At 36.7% G+C, this 22,898-nt stretch overlaps 1 protein-coding gene across 2 annotated transcripts in view; it reads right to left on the reverse strand.

Moving 5' to 3' along the window:
- Positions 1-22,898, reverse strand: part of ELP4 (elongator acetyltransferase complex subunit 4) — a 122,925-nt gene that overhangs the window by 84,806 nt on the left and 15,221 nt on the right. For both annotated transcript variants that reach the window (XM_048950067.1, XM_048950066.1), the window contains exons 4-6: positions 14,668-14,796; positions 9,735-9,874; positions 2,847-2,931 (exon numbers count right to left, since the gene is read on the reverse strand). In XM_048950067.1, coding sequence (XP_048806024.1) covers positions 2,847-2,931; positions 9,735-9,874; positions 14,668-14,796 — 354 coding nt within the window. The remainder of the gene's footprint in view (positions 1-2,846; positions 2,932-9,734; positions 9,875-14,667; positions 14,797-22,898) is intronic.

Genomic DNA, 22,898 nt, shown 5'->3' on the forward strand with positions numbered 1-22,898 from the left:
TTCAAGTAATCACGAGTTAATCTCAGGTGATCTTGGTGAAAATTACAGTTGGAATGTTTTTGTTTTTTTTTTACTAGCTGGATAACACACTACATTAGATAATGAAATACAAGAATAACAAGTCAGCGTGGAAAAATGCAAAACTACTAATGTGCAATTTCTAAAGGTAACCAGCTGGTTACATATAGTATATTCTGAAAGAGAATCCTAAAACATTACTGTTTTTCCTCTCATTTCTCTCCTTTCTTACACAAAAATTTGAGCTCCAAAGTATACCAAAGAAGTATTAATGAAAAAAAAGTTGCCTGTGAAAGTTCTGCTACCAAGTATTATAAAAAGAAAATAATTCTGAGATAAATGAGCATGTATAACCATGCCAAATGTAAAAAGGATTCATATTAGTGACCAGCAGTAAAAAAAAACCTATAGAGAGATTGTAAGAATCAATAAAAACTGATGCTCCGATTTCTGGATTACAGGTGATTCACACCCTGAATTTCTACATAGTTCTCAGTAAAGATGTTCAAGACAGTGTGAACTGAGAAGTCACTGCATTGGTAAACTTCGACCCTCCTGTAGCTTAGTGCTGCAAACAAGAGTTACTGTCCTAAGGCTCAAAGGATCATACAGGACAGACAGGACATCTTAACCTATGTCAGTGAACAGTAGGTGGGAAGTATTGAGTCATGGCCTGAACACCTGATTGAGCACTTGGGAAAAGGACCCGGTCAGCCCTGGGTAGTAGCAAGAAATATCTGAATGTTTTACCAGTCAGGTCAAACATTTCCTTTGGACTCAGACCCAAAAAACAACATCTTTCTAGGTCTTCAGACTCCAAAGATTTTGGGAAGTTTATCTGCGCAATATGAAAAGCACTAAACACTAGAGGTGTTGTCTTCTATCTCTCACATGCAGTGATTATTGGATCTATTAAAGTCAGTAGTAAATCTCTTTCAGTTCCTCACTAATATATTTAGACCCTTGTAGTTTTCCCCAAACTTCCAATAGGACCCACCCAAAAGAGAGAGCATCGTTTTGGGTGGAAGAATGTAGATTAACACACTTCTTCAATGCTTGTGCTTTTATAACACAGAGGAAAGAACACAGGCTGGTTCTTATTCTACTGTTCTTACTTCTAGCTACTTCTCAAGACTCAAGTTAAAGGAGGGATTATGGAGCAATACATAAATTTTGCCTGGATTTGGAACATAAAATATTCCAAGATGTGTTCTGGTCCAAAACAACATCAAACTCTGGACATACTTGGAGACATGTGAGTTATACACTATACAAATGCACAAAATGTGAGCATTTAGAGAAACACAGTGCATGTGGAAAAGGGGAAACTTTTGTAGAAAAATAATCAAGCAGTAATAGGTTGCACTCAGTAATTCATACACATTGTCTTCTTTGACAGAGAAAAGAGTGTGCAAGAGGTAACAGCCATCTAGTTAGGTAAGATGGTTTGAGAAAGAATCCTTTTTCAAACTTTAAAGCTTCACCTTAGAGACTTACACATTTGCATACACTTTTAAATTTGCCTGGTTTTTATTTGCTCTTTGGTCTTTATTGGCTCTAATAAGACATTCTGAAAAAATGAACCGGGAGTACAGAATACCACTACCCACAATATTTAACATTTCCTTGTCTGTAGAAAGAAAAAAAATATCGTCTCTCACAGATCTTTATTTTGTTTAAAACTTAAAAAAAAACCCCAAACTTCAGGAATGTGCAGGGGCACTGCCTTCCTGTCAGACTTGGCTGGCGAGACAGCTAGGAAGCACCAGCCCCATCCCTTCAGGAGGAGGTTCCTTGCTGCTTTTTGCAGTCCATGAGCTCTCCAGTCCCAGTGGAGATGTCAGCCACAGGGAGTGGCAGAAGAGGGGACAGGCTGGGACACAGCACAAATATGGTACAAATTTAAATGCAAGCATTCTATGTGGATAATGCTTCTATAAATACTCTTAGACAGGAATACATCCACTCCAATGTTATTTTCTACACAAAAAGCACTTCTCAGATATTAAACTTGTAGTGGCACACAGTCTTGTATTGTTTCAACATATCTGTACTAATCAACTTGTGTTCCAGTAATATTCCTGTTGTACAAGGAATATAATTATCAATAAAGCCTCAACATCACTTAGTTCATTTACATCACCTTGAAAGGAGTGGCATATTATTTGATATGACTAAAAACAGGGGAGAGGGTGTTGTTCAAACTAGAAATAAGGCATTCAATTCTATCTTGATGGACTTGGAATACTTCTGATTACCCAAGGTATGGGTTGTGAAAACTAAAGTGACCTTTTCAAGTCTGTGATGATTTACGTGGAGTGATCTTCACAAGTCTAGTAAGATGTTTTGATACTTAAATTGAACTAAAATTACACACCATTTAACCCATTAAAAAATTCACTCCACTCACAGCACTGAAAGAATCTGCAAGTCTAAATGTTCAGACTCAAGAAGCTTGAGCACATTACTGCTAATACAATGGTTCGAAAAAAGATCTCTGTAGGTGAAAAGCACATTTTATTTAATTTCACTGTATTTGGCAAACCATTTATTAGCTAATTGCACAGACTGTGCTTTTTAGTAATCCTGACTTAATGGTTCTTTTTCAATTGTTCTGCGTATCTGCTAAAAAAAGGAAAAAGCTCCAACTGCACATTAAATTATGAAGCACAATCTCCAGTTACTTTTCTTGTTTACTTCCACAATGTTTAGAAACAGCTTCAAACAGCTTCTTCCTCGTTAATTTTTCCAGGACATTCTTTTGCCACCCTTAAAAATTCAGAAAACCTCAGTTCAGGATGATAGCAGAGTACAAATGTGCTCAGTACCTGGGGATGAGAGCCATCAAATCCCTCCTGGCAAATGACACTCTGAATGGACTGAAGCAGCCTTGCATAAGCACAGTTCATATTACTGTTGGAAAGAAGAAATAGTTTAGTAACACATACTCTCTAATAGCTGTATTAAAAATAGATAGAAACAGATGCAGCTTTCAGTGTAGGAGTGTCTCACAGAAGGAAAAAAACAACCCTTTTTGAATAAAGCAGCCCTTAAAAGCAGTTGTGATTGGTTCACGTTAACTAGTTCAGCATTCAGATATTCTGTGAAAGGTAAATCTCTTAGAGATGAAGATAATTATGTCAGGCTCACTTACATGTTTAAGTTCAATGATTTAATGTAGTTACTTAAAGCTGCAACCATTACAGCACAGTATTAAAGTTCTATAGCAGACAAACAGCTACTCAATTGTTATTCTGAGTATGTCAATTCCCTGGAGAACAGGGCTGACTTTCTATTTTGTATCTTTCATACACACAAACACTACAAGAATCAAAACCAACAGAAAATTTCCACTTACTTTAAAACGTTCATTTAGCATAATTTGTTTTTATTTTAAGTAATCTTTCTGATACCACATCAGAGCATAAAATACATTCTGTTCTATTATAGATCTATTCTGTATCCATCCACTCAGGTGTTAGCACTCCTTTATTTGCAACGCAATGGAATTGTGAGGTATAATTTATGTTTATGTGTTATTTGGAAAACAGCTGCTAAGATTAAAAACCAAAGAAACAAACAACCCCCCGACCTAAAGAAAAAAAGAATTAAAGCAAACTGTTGCCTACACTCAGGCAGCTAAAACCAGATGAAAGTTTAACAGACTTTCCTCTCAAAGTCTTGCAACCTCCAGTTCCTGCTCCTCCAATGCATTCTTTCTGATACTCGTTCTTTTTTCAGACTCATTCTAGCCATGCTCTCCAGTCCACAGGCAGGGGACAAAGGCAAAGGACAGAAAGTCCTAATCTTCACTTAAAAAAAAATCAAGCCAGCTGTTCACTTTAGAAAGAGACATACTAGTTCTTAAATCCCCAAGAGCATACTGGCTTTTGTGCCTGGACTTGAGGTAGGCTCCTGAGTGAAGCTGAGAGTTTAAGCCCTCTAACTTCCCTAGCTTCAGCACTTTGTTACAATCTCACTAATTACCGTCAAGCCTTGTGGCTTCTAATCTTCTTGGAAAACATGGTTATTTTCAAACACTTACTTCAAAATAGTCCTAGTTGCAGCCATCATTTTATATGGTTGGTCTGAAAACAATAGTGAAACTATCCCCACTGCTTTAGGGAAAGTAAAAAATACTTTTTGAATATCATTCATGTATATTTTACTCATTTTACTACAGAACATCTAAATTGACACGAGAAAGCTTGCTTTCATAGTTTGGCACGGGAAAGAATTTTTAAGTATTTGGAGTTTCTTTACCATAGGCTCCTGCAATGCTTTTAGAAGAACAGTGTCAACTCAAACCCTAACCCCAAGATGATTTATCAGTGTCTACAATCAAATTAAAATAATTTTATTTTCATAATAACTCCAAGTTTTAAAATATTCAATATCAGAAACCATTCAGATGACACTTCATATACAAATAAAAGGAGAGAGCTTCAAAATTAAACTCAATTTATTTGCTTTTAGTTTTAGTACTTTAATACTGAGTATGAAACTCACAGCTGCTAACAATCGGCAATACACATCTCCACGTGACTTTTAATGTGTAACATCTGCCTTGCTGTACAAAATAGAGTATCTCAAACACAAGAGTAAAGTGTCGCTTTGGAAATGGATTATTTTCCTATCACTTAGCTGCAAAAGGAGCAGGTGTCCAATGTTATACCTGCTCTGTCTTAGGTGTTTAAGTTTACAGAGTAGGTGGCCAGAAAACAGGCTTTAGCATCTACATCAGACAAAATGTTTTCTCTCTCCAAGCGTTCACTTAAGAACGACACAATCCTTGTTTATACAGTGCAATAATTTCTTCTTTTGCCAGAGCTGGGGCAAATCTGCAGAGCTTCAGAATAACAAGAAGCATTTGTGTATCCTTTTAGATATTCCTTTATCCTCTTGGGAATGACAGAAAACTACTGTCCACCAACAATAGGGATGGAGTTTCCAACTACCTAGTAGCCACAGCCAGGGATGCGCCTAACGCTTGTTTTGCTTTGGATAATATTACAATGCTTGTTGTGCCATCCACAGTGTAAATCAGAGTGTATTCTGCAATTCTTGCTTTTAAAAATGAACAGAAGAATAAAATGCTTAACTTTATTGCTTTAATGCCAAAATCAGAGAATTCAAAAATTAAAAAACAAACAAACATAAAAAAGACATAGAAGATATGTTTATCTACACACAAAATTCGCAGCAAAGAGAGGTTTGAAGAAAATAATGTGATGCATACAGGTTGGTTTTTTTTTCTGTTTTTTTTTCCTGAATGTAAAAATAGTGGCTCTTCTACTTCTGGCTAAAATATTACTGGCTTCCTTGAATTTGAACTATGCTAAGTAAATAAGGACATGAAAAAATATTGTGGAAACGCTATTTATAAAAACAGGTTGCATTACCCTTCTGGCAATGTTTGCCATAATATATAAGGAAGGAAATAAGGTATTTTTTATTCTGCAATTTCTAGCCTTTTTTTGGCTTTGTTACTAAACACCATTTAATTCTGATAATGAGTTTAAACAATTTTTTCTTTACTCTTTTTTTTTTTGTTGTTTATCAATTTAGTAATGGGTAAAGCAGGAGCTGGCAAGAAGGTATCCTGGTTACAAAAGAGCCTCTGACTTTGCTGTTGATAGTTTCTAAGCATTTAACAAAGGTTAGGCTATCAAAGGTATGACAAATAGCCTTATTATGTATATGGAGACCCCATTAGCCAAGACAGTTAAACCTGTTTTATCTAAATTTATCTCTAAATCTAGACTCCAGACAAATTCTTTTTTTTTCAAAAGCAATTACATTCTTAAGGTAAAATTTAGGAGTATTACTGAAAAACTACAGCTTAACTACTTTAGTTCCCTGAATAATCACACTTCGTTTTTGGTCATTACAACTTAATGGGAACAGAAGTAAAGCAGAAGGTAGGAAGCAAGCCTCTTCAGTGATGCACTAACTTATCAGAGATGGTACTTTTGCCTTCCTGTTAAGTATCAGCTTTAGCAATGCAACAGAAAGGACACCTGAATATCCTAGCAACAGCAACTGTAAACAGCTGCTATCAGGTGCACAGCCCTGTTAACCCCGTCCCATGACTAAGGCCAGTACGTAACTGCTCTGCCCTAACAGCTACTGAGCTAAGGAAGAGAGGGATGATGCTTTCTTCTGCATCAAACATCCATTCTCAATTACTACTTTATGAAAAAGGACTTCTCAATCTGCTTTTAGTTAATGTTTATCACAGAGCAATGCACTTCCACTCACCTAGAGTAATTCTCCAAAAGGAGACCCAGTAATCTAAGTTAGCCATCGCATTATGTACCAGAACTACAAAAAAGGAGAGCAAATACAGTACTCCTCATCTCCCTCCTTCAGTGAGCAAACACAAGCACGTGCACAAAAACACATGAAAGAAAAAAGAATTGCTCCAAACGTTAAGTGATGTACAGAACCTTCCAATATGGCCTTCTGTAATTGCAAAGTGAAAAGCCAGTCAGTAGCTGAGATCTGACTAACCAGTCAGCCAGACAACCTCTTCTCTTTGCAAGTCCAGAAGGATGCCAAATTCTAGTGCAGATAGAAAGCCAACGCCATGGATATAGGTAGGTGATTTCTAAGAAGAGTGAAGTTTTTGGCCCATATAAAGCCCTGAAACCTCTGACCGTGCAAAAGCAGTACAGTAATGACCCTGCACCAAGCAGTAGATGCAATTACAGAGGGTGTATGCACTAAAGAACAGTCCAAAGTTTTCTTAATTGATGCTAGAGAATTAGAAACACCAAAATGATTTGGTCCTTCACTGCAGAACACAGAGCTTACCAGCTCTGTGTAGAAAGTATATGTTGGATCAGGTGCACTTTCCACAGTGGCTGCATATTTTCAGGTGCTCCTGCAATAGCAGTAGTTAGATGGCTGTAGCAATTTACTTCACCCTGAAAGTAATCATTTTGTGCTCTGCTACAGTACAAACATTTAGAATGGATCATGTTAACTAAACTGATGAGGAAGCATTTTGAGAAGATGGAAAAAATCTTTTTCTTACTTTTTTTATTTGCTAATTTTTAATTTTTTTTTTTTTGTTTGCAATTTCTGATACTACAAAAAAGATGTCATCCATCAACAAGTATATCATCTAATTATGGAAAATTATATACTAGGTAAAACTATCAGTTTCCACTTCCTCCTCTATCACTGTATTAGTGACAAGAGCAATGCATTCTCAGATTTAAAAAAAAAAAATTCTTTTTCTGTCCATTTTCTTTGCATAAACAGAGAACATTTAAAAAAATCACGTTTTTAGTGATCTGCTGAAATCTCAAGTCATTCTTGCAACCATTTTTTAAAAGTTTCTTTCTCATTTTTAATACTTCTTTGAGTTACTCACACCCAAATACATTACAGTATTTTTGCAGTACCATACATATCATTAAGAGTTATTCTGCCAGGTATTTCTTGGGCCATGAAGATAAGGCCATAAGGTCAGAGAAACTTTTGTCTAAGAAATGACATCCTCTGAGTGAGACATTCTAACCAGCCAGGTCTGTGTTCCTAGTTCACTGTAAGAGGCAGTAAAAGAAGCTTGATCTAGCTCTCGGTGGGACAAATTACTGACTTCTATTTAGAAGGGTTAACAATAGCACTTAAATCTTTCTTTTAAAGCATTGTCTAGTTAATCAAGAGAACAGAAAATTTTTACCCTTCTGTGATATACCGAAGCTAGCTTTAGAAGCCAGAAGCACTGCGTCCTTATAGGATTGAGAGCTTGTTTTTGCTCCTTGAGAAAAGAATGCTTTCCTCTGATTTTCATCTCAATATTTGTAAAAAAAACAAAAAAATCAACAAAACAACAACAACAAAAACCAACAAAAAAACAACAGCGTAAACCAGTTGCAATTCAGAAAAAGCATAGATGTTTGGAAAGCAGAGAAATCACTGGTAACTTATTTAATACATTTTGACTAATGTGAATTAAAGAGTCACAGAAGGCAGAGATGAAGGGGACCTCAAGAGGTCAGGTAGTCTATCTTCTTGCCCTAAGGCAAGATGAACTATGTCTAAACTATCTCTGACAGATATTTACCTAACTTATCCCTAGAAATTTTCAGTGATGGAGATTCTACAGCACCCCCAGCCTGTGTCTGCAAGGTAACTTCTTCTAGTGCTAATCATCAGAAGAATATTTCCTTATGTCCACCTATACTACCACTGCTACAATTTACTGTAGCTCATTATTGCTCACCCTACTTACTGCAGATGACAGAGTTACTGCCCTTGCCATATCAGTTTTTAACTTGCTTAAAGACTCTTCGATTTACCTAAAGAACTTCCACTATTCCATCACAGGCCATATATCCCCACCCTACATCTAAACCCAGCTTCACATTTTCCTCTGAGCCAAAGTCTTCTGGAAGGATGCTAACAAAAACAGTACAGTCTTATCATGGCAGAGTAGAACAGGAGTACTTGTCACATCTACATGAAATTTCAGTTTATCACCCACATGTTTTCTAGATTATAAAATCAAAAGCATAAAAGGTAAAGTCTGTTTTTTATACTATACACATGAATTATTTTCCTGAAAGTGTATCAGCTACTTTTTTTACATAACACAGCAAGAATACATGTTATCAAACTAAAATCAGTGATATCTGAATGCATAACACAGAAATTTGGGGTCTTGGCTTTTGCTTTTCTACAACTCTAAAGGCACACTTCTGTAAATACTTCTGTAAACACTTATTTTATACATCTCAGTTTTTATATTAGGGCCTACTATAATTAAAATCTTATACAACGAAGCTTTCTCTACTACTGGTTCTGGGAGTTGGCCCTATACATGGTGATCTAGAGAACCTAGATATTTTATAAATCAAGTGACTGGGCTAAGCAAAGAAACTGCTAGTCCATATCTTACATTTGACTTGACTTGAAATGTCTCTGAGAAAAATACAATGGATGTGTTTGCCACAGGCTAACACAAGTCTTTGATGCTGTCACTTATTTTCTTTTGGTCTTCCTTAATTCATTACTGGTAGACATAAAGTACAGTAAGTTATTTGTTCAGATAAGAGTTTATGATTTTCTCTGGAATTTAGGGTATTGTGTAAGACACATAATTAGAGTAATTCTTCTCACAGATTTTTTTGTTTGTTTGTTTGTTTGTTTTGAATTTTCCTTAGTTGAAGCTGTAGAATGTAAGAGGTAAAAGTCACATAATAAACTAATGTGATACAGCATTCTAAGCTATGTAGGTCAAGGATGGCCTGTCGTCTTAGCCCTAAAAACTGTGAATGGTTATCTTCATATTCCTGAAAGCCACCTGACACACATTCATGAAAGCTGATGGGGCATGGTGCTCAGAGAGTAGTTCATAGACAGGCAGTAATAGTTTTCCTCAGTCCCCACAGTCAACTGTCAGTAGGGCTGAACTGAGTATTCAGCTGAGTCTTAGGCTGTCCTAGTAATGTCTGCCTTAATTGCCTATGCCAACTTGCTTCCTCCCACTGAGGAGTCACTATACTGAACTGCTTCTGCGCCACAGTAGCTTTGCTGACATTCATGGCATGTAGTGCTGACATGGGAACTGCAGCTGAAATACCTGTGAGCAATATATGGCTACAAGATTTTTCACAGCAAGTGTAGATGAGAAAATATTCCTTACAACTAAGGTGCACTCAGAATGTGAATGCACAACAGAAGTACATGGGATTACAACTTACCACATTTTTAGTTTAGGCTCTAAAGGCAATTCGTCAGGAAGGAAAAAACTGTGCCATCTTATGGATTGAAGCAGTTCTGGAGACATTTTTTTAGAAACATCATAATAATGTCCAAACTTTATAGATGTTGTTGGGCTGGTCTGCGGAAACAGTAACAGTGATTACAATAATCTATTAGATGATTATCTGTGATAAGTAAAGACACAAAACAGACACTCTCCTACAGACACATTACCTACTTCTGCATTTAATGATTACCATTATTAAAAATAAGGAAAATATGTACTAGAAGATGATTCTAGTCTTACTGGTGACTGAGAATGGAAGCGCAGAGATCAAGGAATACTGGTAAGCAATTTTTAAATATGCTTCCCCAGTACCACTGCTGAGCAAGAGTTCTGTCACTCTTGAAATCACATCACAATCTCCAACTAATAGAAAAATAAACCTGAGAAGCTTAGAAAGAAAGAAAGAAAGAAAGAAAGAAAGGAAGGAAGGAAGGAAGGAAGGAAGGAAGGAAGGAAGGAAGGAAGGAAGGAAGGAAGGAAGGAAGGAAGGAAGGAAGGAAGGAAGGAAGAAAGCAGCTCTGATTCTTACACAAAATGAAATGCTTTTTTGTTTGTATCTCAAACAATGGAATATTGAGGAGTGACCAGAACTGCTCCAACGATTTTGAACATTTTGCAGCAGGTTTTGTATCAACTTTCAACATTCTACTAAAAGGATTTTACTTTTTTTTTAAAGAGACCAATATATACATCTTATCAGCTATCTGAAAACTGAGGAGGCTTGTGTTTGTATGTGAGGAAAGCTTTCTAGAACAACTTCTGCTCCAATTTCAACATTTGCTATTCTTGCTAAAAACAGGAATGACAAAAGGTATGTTTTATGCTGAATTATTACACTGATATTGCAACGTTTTTTTGCTGCACATTGGGCAGCAAATTATTTAGTTTCAGCTCCAAATACTACATGAAGCAATTGACTTTCATTAAATTTGTTGCTGTTAATAAAATAAGCACTATACCAGAAAAGACTATAGTCATGCCAGATATAGCCATGTATTTATAGCTAGCTTTCTGAAAGCAAGCATGCTATGTATTTCCACAATTTTATTGTATACTTCATTTTTCCACGTAGAGAAGGGCTCCTCTGAAAGTAATGCCTCCTATTTTATGATGTTGGCCCATGACATCAGAGGCAGATGGTGGTATGGCACTAAAGGGGCCCCTGAGAAAATGGCTTCTGTCATGGAAGTGTGGATGAAGCAGAAGTGTGCCACTGGATGCCAGCACGTGGAAAAAATTGTGCCCATTGACATCCACTGATTCTTGCTGAACATTTATGGAGACCAAAGAGTGGATGTGAGCACAGGACAGAGGTGGGTGGTGCATTTCAGAAGTGCCTACAGTGGGTCGCTCCCACTGCTGTAGTGAGTGTGGCATGCAGACTCTTGTCCATTACTGGTGAATATGGCTAATGGTGGTGAAAAAGAATGTTTTGTAGTTGAGAATTTCATCTATCAAATAGTGTTGTGTGCTTTGTAATGATTGGAGTTTTCGTGGACATAAATAGGAGGCATTACTTTTGGAGTGATCTATGAATATTAAACTGTTACAATTAGTATAATTTGGTTTAGAGTAAATATTTTGAAATAATTTAATTACTGGCTGTTAGGCCTGGTCAGTTATCAGAGAATATAACTAATAAGAATATTGCAGTATCTTTCCTACAAAAACAGAATAACCAAACTAAACCCCAACTTTTCATGATTTTATCACAGATTATTAATTTAGCATTAAAAAAGAAACAAAATGGCCAACACATAGTTATAAAAGTTATACCATTTTTACTGAAAGAACAGGTTCTGTAAACCAGCTTTCATTTATGTATCAGCAACAGAATTTTAAAGAAGGAAACATAGCACAACATAGAGGTCCAGCAAACTGAACTCTCAAAATTTTTTATGTAAAAGTACCTTTATTTAAAATGAGGATCCTGAAAACAATTTAAACAGGGGCTGTTCTTTGGCCTATAATCTATTCTTTATCCGGATTACAGATCAGAGTGTTTTTACTGCAATCTCTGCCAGAGCTCATCTTTTTATTGTGTACTTCCAAGCCCCCTTAATGTTTTAGAAAGGCCTTGACTAACTGAACTTTGATCTGATGTCTTCATTGAGAAAAGCTCCAGGTTGCCCATTTCAGATGCAAATCCTTACTGAGGCCCAATAGAGTTTAGTAAAGACAGCAAAAAAGAAGAAACAAGAAGTTTCCAGGATCCTCTTTGAGAATCCTGAGGCACATTGGTGTCCTTAATCCACCCTGCTGCATGGATTAAGGTAGGTGATAACCTCTCTTGATTCAAAAGAATAAGCACAGTGCCTACAAACTGGGTGGAGACTAGGATTTGGCTATAATAAAACACCATGCAATAAAAGCTCGGGCTATGCCAGAAGCCTATGAATAGGCCTCAATGTACTGCATTCCCAGGCTTAGTGGGGAAGCTTGCAAAAAGCCTACCTGAATCAAGTAAGCATGAATAATCTGCCTTAGCAGAATGACCATGGAGAGCGTGAAGCAGAAACTTTCCATTCCTCTTAAGTTTGACGTGATAAATTTATTAGTGGATTGTAGGCTCAGGCCTGTTCTTTTCTGGGCTCCTGTTTTGCACAAGGAGAAATACACTAAATTGTCAGTGAGCAGAGCGTGCTTTTATGCTACCGTCTGCTGTTAATGTTTCTAATTGCAATACTAATGTGCTAGAAATCTCAGATTTAGGATGAATCAAGGCAGAAAATTGATTTCATGCTGTGACAGTTTATATATTGCCCCAAGAACATAAGCAGTTCATTCAGAAAAAAAAAAAAGAAAAAGAAAAAACACAGTCTTGCATTGCAAAACAGGCTATCCATATACTCAGAAGTTTAAATTAACCTCTGGAACAGATGAAAGCTAACAAAGTGGCAATGGCACATCAAGCAAAACAAGATCTGTTACTCTGACAGACTTCTGATAAACCATCTATCTGTTTCTGATGTCCAGGGTACCAAAACATGTAAAAAGCAGTTCTGGCAATTATGAAGAGGTCTGATGTAATTATCAGACATTAATATCACAAAGGCCAGTCACCTAGCTGGCTCGTAAGAGGTGTAGCAAAAGAAAAGTTAATGTCTAAACTATTAACAATTATCTCTTAATTACTTGCAAATAAAAACTAAATTAGAATAAAACTAAATCAAGACTACCACCAAGACAACTTCTACTCAGCATTCTTACTACATGTACAGCCAGATCCTGCACAGAAAAGTTTTCTGCTAACATGTTCAGAGTTCCAGTTAGAAGTACGACTACTTTCATGAGTGAAAATTTTTGATAGTAGCTTTTAAAAATGTACTAATTTCTTAGCTCGATCCATTTGGAAAATATGCCTTCAAATTTTATTCATTGTTGGCTTTTTTTTTTTTTTTTTGCTAAAACAAAATTTTAAAGAATTAATTACAGCTAAAGCTGTTAATTAAATAAATGATATTACCGAGTACTGTAAACCATCCAGGGTACTGTAAGGCAACATGAAAAATTCTCCTCCATGAAGTATTCCTGCCACTCTCCTAGAATATTCTGAAGCATCTTTAACACAGAAAGGTTAAGAACCAGACTTTTTTATTTTTTCAAAAAGAAATCTATGCATTAAAATTTTGCACATCAATTATTCAGAATGATCATATTCCAATTTAAAACAGATTCAGCAGTAACAAGGGGAACACCCTGCCAAAGATTGATCACTCTATTTTGCATAAGCAAATTTTAATAATTGTGGACAAATACTGTAGGTATTGTATTGGAAAATACTCTTGTACTGGATTGAGTAATAACAAAGGGTGAGTACACACCTAGCCAAATTATTTGTTTTTCTGTTTTGTTAGAACATCAGAACACTACTTGTTGACCACGTGCAATTCTTTCCATATCAATGTACTAGGAGTTCTGTTAGATTTCAAATCAGACGGTTTATTTTGGGGATGGTTCAAAGAGGCACAGCAAGCTTCACAATAATAAAATTGATGAGATTATATGATTACCCTGGAGGCTGTTTGATTTGGCATGTCACCATATATAAGTCTTTTCTGACACAACTATATAGCCATGTCTGTGCAATTTCACAGAAAACCAAACATGCCAAGCCTTATAAGATCATTTTGTCACATTCCAATTATGTTTTTAAGAATATGACTGAACTTACTAGGCAGTTATGACTAAAACTAGAATTTATGAAACATGTGGGCTAAAACATATAGGCAAAACAAGTTTTCTGTTCCGGATAGTCAAAAATGCTGTAATTTTATTAAAAGTTGATTGTGCCATTAAATTAAATAAGAAAGTCACCAGCCACAGGAAATACATCATTCACAAGACACTAACAGCTGTAAACTCTGAATGACTGACCACTGTGCTTGTTTCTTGTATTCTCCCTGCACAGCGATTAGTTTCTAGTGACAGTGAAGTTGATATAATTTCAAGTGCTTACTTTAGTTGTTATGCACATGGCTAAGCAAGTCAACAGCTTGCTTCAACACAATGCTTGCATTAAAGAGATCTTGTAAGCACTGTCCATCAAACCTTCATTAGCCATTTGTGTACTGCTACATGTAGGAGAAGTTTCTTAGTGACTAAATCATTCCAGCTTTTTTTAAGAATGCTCATTGAAAAATCCCAAAGCAATTCATTTGTCTTCTACATTTTTACTGTCTATATTAAATTTTACATTTCCTGTAAACGCTCAAATTCCTTTTCTCTCTGTATTTCTAGTAATCAATATATATATCGTTCTAGGATGATTTACTTTACTTTCAGGAGGTAATCATGTAGCACTGTCCTGTGCTGGAAAACACTTGCTCTGCAAGAGGAACAGTTGTGAAATACCAAAGACTTACCTCCACTTTTGGTGCATTTTGGTAGCGCCAGGCTATTTGCATAGAGTCCTGACCATCTTCAGACTTGGCAGCTGTTGCTTCTACTCGTTCAGTTTTGAAGTTATCATCAAGCAAAGGGGCTGGAAGTTCCTACAAGTGAAAAGTGAAGGAATGTCTACTATCTGGTTTTAAACTGATGTTTTTACATCGAGAAAGGAGAGGTTTAGGTTGGATATGAGGAGGAAGCTTTTCCCCAGAGGGTGGTGAGGCACTGGAACAGGTTGCCCAAGGAGGCTGTGGATGCCCCATCCCTGCAGGCATTTGAGGCCAGGCTGGATGTGGCTCTGGGCAGCCTGGGCTGCTGGTTGGCGACCTGCACACAGCAGGGGGTTGGGACTGGATGGGCACTGTGCTCCTTTGCAACCCAGGCTATTCTGTGATACCTGCCTAAACATCGCAGCAGTTCAGATTTTTATCCAAAGAATGTATGTTGGCCATAATATGGTTCTCTTCATGTAGTGGACAGTTTCAAAGTCCATAAAAAAGACTTTACAATAATTTTAAAATAATTGTTCTGAAAGCTCAGATAATATTAAGAGCAATTAATCTGTGAAATTATTACACACACACACAGAGATTGCACATTTATAAGAGAATGCGGAATGGAAATACAATATTGCATGTGCTACTATACACAAACAGTACATCTCAAGCAGCATCCATAATTCCTGTTTGCCCATTCTTCTTCAAAAGCTGCTCTCCTAAACCATTCTGGAGAAGAGGTAAGCTCCTTGTATCACATTGAAGTCTATTTGATAATAAGTTCACATTTCCTTGCCAGCTTTTCTAAAACATTTAAAAGCATTCAACAGATCACAATAGCCTATAGGCACAGGCTGAAGATGACTGTAACAGAATGGTTTGAATCCTCTCTTCTGCTACCATCACACGTATCTACTAATGACAAATACCTTATGAACACAAACAAAGGAGCAAAAGAAAGGAACAGGTATTTAATTCTTAAGTTTCAAATACAAACATTTCTTGCTTGAAAAAACAAGCACTGCAGATAGGTGGACACAGACTTGGAATAGAACTTATCACAGACTTTCTGATAGTGCAGACTGTTTTGTACTGCTGAAAAAGCAGGGGGGTGACAAACACTGAACTTATGCAGTGTGCTTCTACGTCTATGAGATGTGTGAAATACAGCAATTTTCCGACCCATCTTTATCACTCATCTGTGGAAGATAGAGGGCAAAGCAACTCTTTATCTGCCTTGAACAGATCAAAACTGTGCTTAATCTTAGTTTTGTTTAAGTCTTGCTAGAGCACTGAGATGTGGACATAAAAGAAACACATTGGAAAACTGTTAAAAGAATAATCTTGATTGAAATATGGGTTGTACACGAAACACAGAACATAGGCACAGTTAGTAAAAAAAACCTATACAACTGTCTGCATGGGCAAAGATGGTATCAACACAGAGAAATAAGACAGATTAAATAAGAAAGATTAACTGAATCCATGTCAGGTTTTGCATTATACTAATTTGGAATTAAATAACACAGGAGAGATGTAGCCCAATAAGTAACCTTACAAACAACATGCATTATTTTGTTTCTCCAATGTTAATTATCATAATACCTACAATTAATGACCAAAGTGAGAACAAAGGCTTCTAATTTTGGAACAGTTGTTTCCCTCTCTCTCAGTGGTTGGCCAGTGCACCCTCTGAGATTAAAGGTATTGAAAACTAAGAAAACTTCTACGTAATTGCTTCAGTAAAGTTATAGGAAAGAACTGTATCTACTTATTTCAGCAGTGAATAATTTTAATTTATTTACTTTGCTTTAGCAAATGAATTGCAAAAGCGTTTGGGGAGGCTCAGATTTCCCTGTTCAAAAGTAAATTTCCATATTTTTAATTAAGGAAACAATGTAATAATTTACATTATCTGCCTTCTCAACTGAAAGAATTTCTTTCTAAAGAATGAATCATAACCATATGTTAAAAAACAAAACAAAACAAAAAGCAACTTGTTGATTAACTAGCCTGTATTTCCAAGGATGTTGTTTAACTCTTGCTATCAGCAGAATTGTGTCTATGAAGGAACAAAATGAGCTAAATATTAAAATAAGTTCCAAGGGAAAATGTTAAATGTCCAACTAAAACTGAAGTGCAAAATTCAGGTTATTTCAAATCTGTTCCCTGAACTGTAAGTTTGCATTATATTTATTTGGACAGCTTTGTGCTACATTATATGGTATAGATATAGCCCTAAGCAGAATTTGCAGGTATATTTTCCTTCCATTCACCAACGTCAGCTGTCTCCCATTACTCTTTGCAACTTTTTATCACAGTGGCTAACCTGTGTTTCTCTGGAAAGAGATGTCAGACACGTTTTGGAAGATATCATCTAATCCTGTCTAAGCACTTCATCCTACTCCCTGAAATTCCCATTGTTTCAGCTCTCACTGCTGATGCCATCAGCCACCACCTCACCCTGCCGTATTATGACTGGACAGCTATTGTGCCATCTGCAAAGCTGAAAGCCAGGAAATGCCATGGTTTGCCACTCACCTCACTGCAACTTAAAGAGAAAAACATTCCCAATCTTTTCCTAAGGGCATTGAATAATTTCCTCCTCCAGAATCATCAGCTGCATTGCTGTTTTTTTGACAAAAAAAATTGACGAAGAGAAGTTTGAGACAGGGACACTCAGTTATATATGTTTGCTCTGATCACAGACAGTGCCTTCGTAGTTTTCACACCGAGTATTTTATGCTAGAACAAAGCAGAGGTCAAGAGAATAAGAGCTGAGTTTCCCCAAGCATTACTGGGAATCTGCAAGCTCCTCCAATGCCCATGTGACACCAAAAAAGTTCCTGCCTTGCACTCAAACACAGAACCGTTCCCTCTTGCATGGCATGATGCTGAATGGGAGATGTTACAAACTGAACCCCAGGATCAGCTGTGAGGCAGTTAGCACATGGGGTCAGCTCAGCTCCATCTGGCGCTGTCTTCTCCCTTGCTGCCCTACAGAAGGGACCAAGAGCACATGAAGAACTCTAACACCAAAGGAATACTTATTTTCCCCAGCTGTTTTTCCACAACCTTTCACCCAATAACTACTCTGCCTAGTTGAACAACGTATCCTGGATGTACCATGTTCTTTTGTCTCTAAGCAGGAAACAAGTTCATGTAATACACTGGGACTCAAAACATCACTGGTGTTACTTGGTCTCACAGCCATATCATTTTTTTATCCCAACACTTTAAAGAAGAATATCCTGGATCATTCTTGCATGAGGTGGTTATGAACTTTATTGCCTCTTAGTAAGCTTCTTAAATATTCTAGCTGCAACCTGGAAAAAGCAGTCTGCCTTTGGTATTTTGAAGACCAATCGCTTCAGCTCTACTGCATGCACTAACTTGGTTAAATACATTGTACTTAAGTGTGAACAGGAAACATATTTCATATTTCCCACATATTATCTAAGTATATTGGTAATGTATGTTTTAGGTAAAGGTCCACGAGCAGAACTAGTAAAAATTGTTGCCCTCCAGATTTGCTTTTTAATATCATCACTATCACCCCAGCTTCTATTAAAACTTTTTCCCCACTATTTATGCTAACCTGCATGAAAGAGAGGCAAAGCACTGTTTGGATGCATGTCTATGCTGATGGGAAGCCATACATTCATTAGCCTGGTAGAAGACTAAATAGAATGCATAAATGGCTGCTAATGTGGTTATTCCTTGGGATGTACAGATTCATGTTTCCCAGTACATAATTAAAAAAAACCAACAAACTGCAAGTAGATTCTTGTAGAGCCACATTTGGAGAGGGAGAAGGTTTAAAATCAGTTAATAGGCCTGGGATGAGGAGAATTAGCAAAGAACACAAATAAACCGACTCTATGGACAGTACTGAAAACACATATTAAAATAATCCAAACACTTAGTCCTCTTCTCATCTTTATTATAACTAGAAATGGAATAAAAGGCCTTCCCTTATTCAGGCACCATTCAAATTACATGCTGTTCTTTGTTTCAGGGAAGTAACTCTTTGCAAAACTGTATGCAAGTGACAGCATACATAAGCAAGAAAAACTCAGGTGTGTTGACAAAGATAAAGGCTGTGTGGTTGGGCACGTACTGCTCAACTCTTCAGTGCTATGAAAAGTTTCCTTATGGTCGAAGAAGCACAAAGCATTCAGCATTTCTCAGGTTTTTTATTTTCATTTTTTTTCAAAAGAAGGAAAAATATGAAGAGTTACAGAAAGGGTGGAGCAGATCAACAGCCAAACCAGCCCCCAAATACTTCTGTCTCAGTTGTACAGAAATAGAACTGAAGGCAGTACAGTTGGACACGCATGGAGAGCAGTGGAGGACATGGTTTCAAAGAGTGACATTTGAAGACAACTGAGCCTGGGCTTTTCCTCAAAATATCTGAGTATGGAAGATTGCCTAGATTTGCCCAGAGAGGCTGTGATGCCCCGTCCATCCCTGGAGGTGTTCAAGGCCAGGTTGGATGGGGCCCTGGGCAGCCTGGGCTGCTATGAAATGTGGAGATTGGTGGCCCTGTGTGTGGCAGGGGGTTGGAGCTTTGTGATCCTTGAGGTCCCTTCCAACCCTGACCATTCTGTGATTCTGTGATTCTGTGATAGCAAATCGGGGCTTTAGCACATCTTCTCTCTCTTTCTCCCTGATCACTTACTAATTACAAACACAAACATTAGTTTCCAGCAGTCTTATTAAATCATCATTTGTTTGAGAACTAGACATCTCTACCATAAATAAAAAGCACTGAAAATTCTGCCGAGGTTATCAGAAGGATAACTCCATTTTGATGATTTCTGAATCCAAAAACGATTCAGAACAGTTTGCCTGTTTAGGATTAAATCGACCTGTATTCTTAAAATGAAAATCAGAATTTTGGAGTAAAAGACTAAAACATCTAAAAGTTACTTCTAGAATCTGGAACTGAAAGCGCTCATTATAAAAACAAAAGACAAGGAAGATGAGAGTTAATTTGTCAGCCTATATTATCTCCATTGAACCTATTTCTGCTTAAAAATATCTCGGCTCCCACATCATATAGCTTTGAAAAGCTTTGGGACTGACAATTTTGTGGCATGACTGTGTCAAGTCCTGAGAACTGTTACATTCTCCCAGGCTAAAAAAAGAGAAGTCTTGCATAAGGTATATATAAAAACAAAACAAAACAAAAACCAAAAAACAAAGCATGTAGCAGTGCATTAGTTAAAATATATTAAAAATGTATATACAACATTACTTGGGGTCAAATAAAATACATCTGCTATGCAGCATGAAAATACAGAAGGGAGACAAGTGCTAAAGTTATTAAGCATGGTGTGGTTGGGGCATCCATCCATGTCTAGAGTGAGATGCAGTAGAATGGAAAAGCAAAAAAAAAAAAAGAAGAAAAAGAGAGAGAAAAAGAAGTTTTGGAAGTTTTTTTTCCCAAATTAATTCCTTCCTTTTAAGACAAGGCAACAAACGGTTTATCTGAAGTGCTCAGACAAATGACAATGCAACTACAATATTTTTCCCCACAAAGCAAGCTGATGACGGTTTTATTGCAAACAAGAAGTAATTTATTTCGTTAATAAATCTTTTATCTGCGTAATGAAATGATGTACAACCTGCATCTGCTAGCAATCTAGGTCCTTCTGTGTTCTCTGCCACATTACTTTGCTTGCCTTGTGTTGGCAGATGCACTAAGAAAAATCAGATTCTAACAGTTTGACCTCTCTCACTTCTTATGTTCTCTAGGGGATAATAAAATCCAAGATACAATCCCACAGCAGTTAATGAAGCTTAACCTCACACCCTCTTAATTACCAATGCATTACACCAACCATAGGCATCATACTCCTCTCTAAGCTATTTTACATTGCTAAAGAAGTACTACTGTGCTATTATTTAGCAACATAATCCAAGCTGTATGTGAAATCCCACTTATATAAAATCCTTTGATCCTTATGGGTTTTGATAACTGTATAATTAATAGTACTTAAGAATTTGAAACATTGTCTATTTCTGCAGCAATAAATACGTTGTGCACACGGTTTTATGCAGCTATCTCACAGTGTAATATTGTCACAGGTCTGGCTAAAGAAACATGGGAAATAAAAAACTGCAATTCACTGTTGATCTCTAATTGCAATGATATTTAAAGAGTTTAAACTCACATGAATTTGAGGCTTTTTCATTATGTTAATTTTTAGTATTTAAAGGACACCAGATGGTAAGTAAGGAAGGGTAAATATTTTCTTTTCAATAATGCATTATATAAATGTCAGTTTAAAGGGCCCTACTCCCAAAAGGGAGGAGGATTCTGTTTTGATTGTAAACACTTGTGAAGACAAGGTCTATTGTTAAAGAACACAAATGACTGGATATAGAATTTTTTTCTTTCAGAGGCCCTTGCACCACAATTTATTTCCATCTCCAGGTAAGGTCGTTAGCTGCACGGAAATTTTTCTTTGACATTCAGAAGTACCAGCCTCAAAAAATGGGAATTGTGTGAAGAGAAAAAGGGAGGTAGAATTCCACTGCTTTATGCAATTAAAAAAAAAGCAGTTAACTGAAAGTACTCTAAGAGTTTTGTTTTGTTTTAAACCGAATGAATACATTCTTTGCTTCACACACACAGAAGTTCACCCTACAGCCATGCCATTCCATAGTAACTCTTTGCTATTACTTCCTCCCACTGTGGCTCCCTTTCACAACACTGAAAACCAGGAATGCATGAGAATATTAGATAATGTTTTCTTACTTATTTCATCATTTTCTGAATCAATTCATGATTCCTTTTTAAAACAAAAATGCAACAAAAAGGGGAATGTTGGACCAAGAGAACCAATGTGAAGACACTAAATAAAATGAAAGTACCCTTATCCAAACTTCTCCAAACTCTGCTGCAGTGTATAACGCCCTGGCCTGAACAGGTTTCATACCAAACAGCAGCAAACATTATTCGTAAACAACTTCAGGGATAGTGAACTACTGTTCTCAGTGCACAACTGAGAATATGGATTCTACTAATTAACTATTCTACGAGGCTTTTTGGTAATTTCTCAACACTGAAGCCTGAAATTTTGCTTATTTTAATACTACTATGTTTGCACCTATGATACATTTAACAGGCCAGGAAAGATCTCTGTTTAAAAATAAGCTTATCATTTCAGTAGAAAGGTGAAAGAAAATATCCTAATAAGCAGCCAAGGATTGGCAGACAGGAAACACAAAATTTAAGCCTGGTTCTGGAAAACCTTTTTATTGAATTGGTCCAAACATCTGACAAAAGACAAAGCTTTACACTCCTGAGAGTTCTCAGTGTGGGGACCTCGTAACAGGATTTCAATCCTTTCAAACAGAAGTGACTTATTTTCCAGCATACCTTTTCACACCCATGTAAAATGTGTCAAGTTCAAAGTAGTTCTGTAACACTGAAAACCGGAGTACAATTAATATAATTAAAATATTTGAGCTTAAGCTTTTTTCTTTTTTGGTGTGTGTACTTGCTTGTTTTTTTTTCAAAAGAAACCTGGAAATAACAAGAATATATTTTATTAATTTCTGCAGTCATCTTCTCAATGGGAAAAGAGTAAGTGTGCATCTTCTATTCCTCAGGTCAAGTCAGTTTAACCAGGGTGCTGGAGACTGAATTTTTGCAGGCTTTTTCAAACAGCACACATAAGCAAACTGTTGTATTTCAAGTATACTTTCACTTTTTTTGTTGTTGTGGAAAACATTTGGGATAGGGTTTTTTTTGTTTTTGCTTGTAAGTAAAACTTTCTGCCAAGTCTTTTGACCTTGCTTTCTTTCTTTTTCTTTTCTTTTTTTTCAATGAGCCATTATACTCCCCCACATGCACCTCGCAAATTCCTTATCAAGTGATGTTGCATTTTTCTCTTTCCACTGCGGCTCCCTTATTGTACTTAAAAGTACAATGATACCAGACATACAAGGTAAAAACTGAGTGGGTGACAGAGCTCAAGGGGAGATGTAGGACTTGACTGGAGGTGGAATTGTGGGGAATGCATTTCATTTTAAGAAGGCTGTCCTGCCTAATCTAGATAGGAAAAGCATCCTCTTTCTAAGTAGTACTCTCCTGGGCTATTCCAAAGTAAGCTTTCGTGGACTACTAGTTTGGAGGAAGTGTTCTTTAGCCTCTGTTCTTGCATGTGAGCCTCCAAAAAGACCACCTTGAAAGTACA

The sequence above is a fragment of the Lagopus muta genome, chromosome 6, assembly GCF_023343835.1.
Source record: "Lagopus muta isolate bLagMut1 chromosome 6, bLagMut1 primary, whole genome shotgun sequence".
NCBI classification, from domain to species: domain Eukaryota; kingdom Metazoa; phylum Chordata; class Aves; order Galliformes; family Phasianidae; genus Lagopus; species Lagopus muta.